Genomic DNA, 6,721 nt, shown 5'->3' with positions numbered 1-6,721 from the left:
TCCTCCCTCCTCCCTCCTCCCTCCTCCCTCCTCCCTCCTCTCGCGGCCCACCAGGAAGAGGAAGAGCTCCTGCTCGGCAGGCCGTGGGTGTGCTCACCTTCCAGGATGTGCTCTGCTCCCCTCTCGAGGCCACCCAGGGACGTTTGACTGAAAGGTGATGAGAAATGAAGACTTTGCTTGGAAAATGTCTCCAAACTCTGGGGAATCTCACTAGAGACGGAGAATTCTGAGCCTCGGAGTGAAGGCCCCTGGCATCATGCACGCTGAGGGACAAGTTTCTGAGTATCTCCATGGCCTTTTTTCTCTGAGAAGCATCGCTTTCAGAGCCTTTAAAAATGAGACACAACCCCATTCCTCTCCTCCTCAGTTGTCACAGTCCCCGTTTGCGAGCACCTGTGTTTGCTAGCAGACCCCGAGTCTCCTTTCCTCTGAGCCCTTTCGGGAGCGCAGGTCTCCCTCACTTCCGGTGCCGACCTGCGGGCTCACCTTGCCGCCGCCGAGGCGTCCATTCTGCGTCGGAATCCTCGGAGTCCTCCTGCGGGGCCTGGCCGGTTCGCCTTCTGCGACGCATGAACGCGGGCCGCTGGGCTCTGAGACCTGGGGAGCGCCCAAAGCTTCCTCACCAAGCGGAGGACATCCCGGGAGGAGGGACAGGGGCAGTGGGGAGGAAAGACACAGAGGCCAGCGGCTGGGGGTGCACACGACGTCTCCGCACGGCTGGCTCAGCGCTCAGCTCTGCCTGAGCCCGCCGCAAAGCTGCCCTGCAGCCCGGGCTCCTCAGGAGCGGGTCTGCCCTGAGGCCCTGTTACCTAGAGAAAGCATCGTGGTGTAGTTGTTTTTCAGATTGCGGTAGCGTTTTTTCTCAAACTCTCCCATGTCGGCCCATTCCTCCCTGGAGAAGTATCTGGAAATGTCCTTGAAAGCATCCTGCAGAAAGAGCCTCCGTGTCACCGGCTAGCCCAGGTCAGATGGCGTCCCCAGTCCTCCAGGGCGCTGCAGGGCCCAGCCAGTGTCGCCTGCAGACAGTCCCTCCCGCCACACACTGTGACCTGGGCGGAGGGATGGCCGAGCTCTATGCTGTCAGCAGCTGTGGCTTGAGGCCACTTCTTCCCAGGGCCAGGGACTGAGCCCCCCATCCCAGGGGCGCATCCCCACCTCCCTGTACCGACCTCGCAGGTCTGGCATCCCCTTCCGCTCTCTCCATCCACCTCGGGGCTCGACGCAGATCCTGCGGTGTCCTCCTCTGAGCTGTCCTCCGAGGAACTGGGGGCGCTCATGGTGCCTGGACAGCGGGTAGGGCAGGGCGGCCCTGCAGGAGATGGCGCTGGAGGAGGCCTTCCACGTGGGCCTGCAGCAGGGGGACCTCGGAGATGAGCGCTGAGGGAATCAGGGACCTCGGAGGTGAGTGCCGAGGGAATCAGGGACAGGAGCCCTCCAGCAAGGTTTGGGGTCAGGGTTCTACCCTTTCGAAAGATACATAGAGTCCAGCGAAGTCATAGAGACGCAAACCGAGTCCCTGACATCAAACCTTAAGACTAAGCTTGCCCCTAACCCTAACCAAAGCTGACCCCAAAACTAACCTTAGGTCTCGCTGGAACCCTATCCTACCTAAGCCTAGGCCTCTCCCCAACCCCAACCTCAAGCCTACCTGAAGCCCCATCCAACCCAAACCCTCACCCTCACCACAACCCTAACCTAAACTGACCCTCACCTCAACTCAACTTCAATCTAACCCAACCATTGCCCCAAACATGAACACAGCCCCAAGTCTAGACCTCACCTATCCCTAATCAAACCCTTCCAACCCTGACCCCAGCCCAAACCTTCTCCCCAAACCTAAGCCCAACCCTAGCCCTGAAACAACCCTAACCCTAGTGCTCACCCCAATCTTATCCCCACCCTAGCCCCCCTCTAACCAGAATCCAAACTTAACCTAAAACACTCCCCAAAACTGAACCTAGGGCTGGTGAGATGGCTCAGTGGTCTAAAGCACCTACTTAGAACAAGCTTAGCAAAGTACAGGGACCGCGGTTCAATCCCCCAGCACCACATGCCAGCCAGCCCCGCCCCCTGGTGGGCTGAGCTGGCCACACACACACACACACACACACACACACACAAATAAATAAAATTTAAAAAACAAAACAAAACAAAACAAAAACTGAACCTAAGCGCAACCCTAAACCCCTAGGCCTCATCCCAACCCTAACTCAACACACAGAGGTTTCAGGGTGCTCTGGCTGAGGGAAGTGGGGTCTTTTTTTTTTTTTTGGAACCTGGGATTGAACTCAGGCCCTTGCGCTTGCCAGGGAAGCGCTTGTTCCACTGAGCCATCTCCCTGACCCCATGGAAGTGGGGTCTTTTGGGCCACAGCATGTGTGCTCAAGGAAAGGACTTGGGGTGCTTCGGGATGAGAGAGTTGGGGCCAAGGAGAGGAGTTTTTCTGGACATCAGAGCTTTGGAGCTTCCTTTGGGGGGCCAGGGTTGGGGTCCCTTAGGGTGAGGGCAGTTGGGGGCTTTGGGGGCTGAAGAACTGAAGGTTTGGAGGGATGGGCGGAGACAAGAGATTCTAGGTAAGGGCTGCGAGGCTTCTCGGGCACCACCAAGCCAGTCCTGTCGGGGTGCAGCTGTCCTGAGCTGCTGGACTGGGACAATTCAGCCCTTCAGAAGTCGCTAAGCTGCACAGCCTAGACGCAGCCAACCAGAGCAGAGACCCACACTGCCCAAATTGGCCTCAGAACCCCAGAGGGGGCGTGCAGCAGGTGGAGCCAAGCATGCCAGACTCCTGTACAACCCTGGTGGGGTTCTGCTGTGGGAGCATGGCCTGCCACCCCAACTCCCTTGAGCGATGGCCCGCCTCCCTTCCCCCTTTGGCTGTCTAAGGTGTCTGTCAGGAAAAGGAGCCTGGCCGTGCTGGCTGGAGTTGCCTGGAGCTCAGGCCTTGGGGTCAGGGAGAGGTTAGGGCTGAGATTGGCATTAGGCTGGGGGTAGAGGAAATTTGGATTAGGGTGAAGGTTCATGGTGAGGGAGAGTCTGGGTTTTGGTTTTAGAGTGAGGGTTCCCACTGGGTGTAGTTCTAGGGCAGGGCAGGGCAGGGCAGAGTCAAGATCAGGATTCAGGTGACAGCGTTCGTAATTGGGACACAGAGTAGGGATCGAAGTTGGGGAGACAGGCCTGGATCTGAGAATACAGGGGACAGCACAGCAGGGAAGTGGGGTACTAAATGGGGTATGGGGCCTACCTGCAGGTTAGAGGTATAGGCCTGGGAAGGGCGGAGTTTGCAGGAGGAGAGATGGGCCCTTAGGAATAGGGTGGTTCTCTGGAGGGGGGGGGCTTCGTGGAGTGCATGTAGAGAGGGGTTCTGGGTCTGTGTCCAGAATGGTGTGGGCCTGAGTGGAGGGGCAGCGCTTGTGGGGAGAAGGTAGGGACGGCTGGCGAAGCTGGGCATGGCTGGGGGGCTTGTGCATGTGTGCAAACTAGTGTGGGACTTGGGGCTGGGGAGATGGCTCAGTGGAATAAGCGCTTCCCTGACAAGCAGAAAGGCCTAAATTCAATCCCCGGTTCCACCAGAAAAAAAAAAAAACAATAATAATGTGGGACTAGAGGGATGGGCGGGGCCTGAAGGGAGAAGAGGCGCAGCCTAAAGGGAGAAGGAGGGGATGGTAGGTGGAACATGGGAGGGTGGCCATTGAAGAAATGGGCGGGAGTAGTGGCTGGAGTGGGGGGTTTATGGGCGGGGCCTGGGATGAGGTGAAGGACATTCAGAGAGAAGGGTGGGAGTGGTGGGTGGAGTCTGGGAAGGTAGGGTCCTGGCCATGAGGGGAGTGGTAGGTGGAGTCTGGGTGGGGCGGGGCCTGAAGAGGGGAGGAGCCTCAAGGGAGAAGGGCAGGAATGGTGGGTGGAGTCTAGGGAAGGGTGGGGCCTGGAGATGACAGGAGGGGCCTTCAGCGAGAAAGGCGGGGAGGTGGGTGGAGTCTTGGGAGGGGCGTGGCCTAGAGATGGGGAGGGGCCTCAAGGGAGTCGGGCGGGAGCGGTGGGTGGAGTCTGGTGCAGGGCGGGGCCTGGCGATGAGGGAGGGGCCACAGGGAGAAGGCGGGAGAGGTGGGTGGAGCCTGGGCAGGGGCGGGGCCTGGACATGGGGGAGGGGCCACAGGGAGAAGGCGGGCCTTGCACATGCGCAGTAGCATAGTGCCCAGGCCTGTGGAGGAGGGGAGCGGCCTGCACGGACCCCAACCTGAAGGAACCTTAACCCGCGTCGGACCCGACCCCGAACCTAACCCTAGAGCTCACCCCAAGGCTTCCCTGGGGTTCTCCCCAACTCCAACGCCAGCCGCAGCCCGTCCCAAACACTAAGCAAACGCCAATCCCAGACTGTAAAACGAACCCCCACCCTGAAGCACCCCAAACCTGGTCTGAAACCAACCCCAACCCCAACCGCACCCCCCATCCGGCCCTCCCCGCCGCCGGTTCCAACCCCCTGAGCTGGCCGACCGGGTCCTGAGGCCCAGCTTCCCCTCCCGGGGAGCCCTAGTGGGGTGCCGGGGGCGGCGGGGGGCGGTAGGGGAGGGGTGTGCAGGCGGGGGGCGCTCGGCCGCGCTGAGGAAGGCGGGGCTCGCGGGTGGGCAGCGTCGCGGGCGGGGTATCGGGGTCCCCGGGGCTCCCCGGGGGCGCACTGTGGCTCGGGCTGGGCGGGGTCCCTCAGCAGAGGAGCGGGGCCCGGGCGTGCGGGCTCGGCCTGTGCGGGCGCCGGGGACCCCCCCCCAGGCTGAGGGGACATTTGGGGTGACGGGCCGCCGACCTGGGGTCCGCGTGGGGGATGTCCGGGGAGCCGGCGCCGCCGCCCACAGACGGGGCGCCCCAGGAGCAGGGTCTTGCCGGAGCGTGCGGGGCTCCCCGGACAGGGCTTGGGGCGCCTCGGGCTGAGGGAAGGGCCGGGCCTTGGGGTCCCCTCAGGGGGTTGAGGCTCTCGGGCTGGGGCGCGGAGGCTCGCTGAGGGCCGCGCGGCTGCTCACGCACCGGCGAGCGGGTCCGTCGGGCTGCGGCCAGCGCCTCCTCCAGCTCCAGGCCGGACCCCTCAGCCAGCCGAAGTCACCGCCCAGCGGGCGAGACGCAGCCAATCAGAGCAGAGACCCACACTGACGGGCCAATCGGCGGGCGAGTCCCTGTGGGCGTGGCTGAGGGCGGCCAAGTGTGTCAAGCGCGTGGGCAAGGCCTGTCTGGCACGCGGGCAAAGCGAGTGCAGGGCTGTGGGCGGGCCCGTATTTTCCCGCCCTGCCCAAGATCCCGCCCCACTCCACCCCGATTGGCTGCCTAGGGTCCCGGGCGCCTGCCCATCAGGAGGAGGGGCGGGACTAGCTGGAGTTGCCCTTTGGAGTCTTGGGGTCAGGGCGAGGTCAGCGCTCCTGTGTTGGCATTAGGGCGGGGCTGGGGGGTGGTAGGGGAGGGCAGGGTTCATGGTGAGGGGGACAGTCAGGGTTTAGGGTTTAGGGTGAGGGTTCATATTGGGCGAGGATGGAGTGCCAGGCAGAGTTAGAATCAGCGTCCCGCAACGGGCTTCGGGCTTCGTTGTTGGGGTGCACGGTGGGGGTCGAGTATGGTAGGCACAGGAGGCCTGGGTCTGCGCCGCAGACATCACAGTGGGGTGGCGGAATTGAAGCCTTGGTGCTGCTGTGGGAAATTGTGCTACATGGGGGCAGCGCCTGCCTGCAGGTGACGTAGGAGGGGGCGGGGCCTCGGAAGGGCGGGTGTACACGGGCGGGGGCGGGGCCTGGGTGGGGCGGGGTCAACGGTAGAAGGGCGGAGCTTTGGAGGGCGGGGCCTCATGGAGGGGGCGCAAGGACTGCAAACCTCAGTTTCTGGTTGAGGCAGAGGGGCGGGTCCTGGAAGGGGGAGGGGCCTGCCCAGAGCTGTGCTGTCGTGGAGGGGCGTGGCCTGCGGGAGAGGGGCGGAGCCTGCCGTGGGAGGAGATAGTGCGCTGGTCTGATCCAATTTACCTTTTGGTCGGTATGTACACTCCTGTCGCTCTCAGTGAGTCCAGTTCATCCTTCTGAATAGCAGAGAAGTCCATTGTGGGTGACTACATTTTTTTTTGCGGAACCAGGGATTGAACTCAGATCCTTGCGTTTGCCAGTCAAGCACTTATCCTACTGAGCCATCTCCCCGGTCCCTTTTTTCTTTTCTTTTTTTTTTTTTGACTACATGTTCTTTACGCATTGTCTGTGTGTCCTCTTTTCTATATGCGTCCCTTGTACTACTTTCTCCGTTCGTTGCTTCCCCTAGACTTTTGGGGGGACCGAACTCGGGACCTTGTGCTTGCCAGGTAGGTGCTTATGCCTCTGAGCTAGCTCCCCTGCCCCTAAAACCTTTTCTTTTCCTTTTTTTTTTTTTTCAACACTAAATTTTTTTTTTCAGAAAAAGAACTTATAATACGTATAGCAAGGAAATAGCCTTAGGGCATAGACTCTGCAAAGCAGCCGCTTCCCTTCAGCCTCTGGGTCGGTGAGGGTGGCTGAGCACCTCTGAGACCCCTTCGCAGATACACGTCCGGGTGAGCGAGCGATCCCTCCCTAGGCCTCCCTCGCCCCAACCAGTGCACGGTGGAGAGGACCATCCCTGCTGTCCCTCCGCAGCCCGCAGGCATCACCAACACCCAAAACGTGCCCCTCGCTGGAGTCCAGCAGAGTGAGGAGAAGAGGCACATCCGGCAGGCAGCGGCGTCTCC

At 61.4% G+C, this 6,721-nt stretch overlaps 1 protein-coding gene across 1 annotated transcript in view; it reads right to left on the bottom strand.

The window, feature by feature from the left end:
• LOC101566810 (histone-lysine N-methyltransferase PRDM9-like) overlaps positions 1-6,721 on the bottom strand; it is a 14,761-nt gene that overhangs the window by 4,771 nt on the left and 3,269 nt on the right. The window contains exons 3-6 of the mRNA XM_023706885.1: positions 1,156-1,348; positions 810-927; positions 487-597; positions 98-147 (exon numbers count right to left, since the gene is read on the bottom strand). Of these exons, the coding sequence (XP_023562653.1) occupies positions 98-147; positions 487-597; positions 810-927; positions 1,156-1,348 (472 nt within the window). The remainder of the gene's footprint in view (positions 1-97; positions 148-486; positions 598-809; positions 928-1,155; positions 1,349-6,721) is intronic.

The sequence above is a fragment of the Octodon degus genome, unplaced genomic scaffold, assembly GCF_000260255.1.
Source record: "Octodon degus isolate 3935 unplaced genomic scaffold, OctDeg1.0 scaffold00274, whole genome shotgun sequence".
Taxonomy (NCBI): domain Eukaryota; kingdom Metazoa; phylum Chordata; class Mammalia; order Rodentia; family Octodontidae; genus Octodon; species Octodon degus.
The sequence above is the reverse complement of the archived record's forward strand: the minus strand, read 5'-3'. Positions and strand labels throughout refer to the sequence as shown.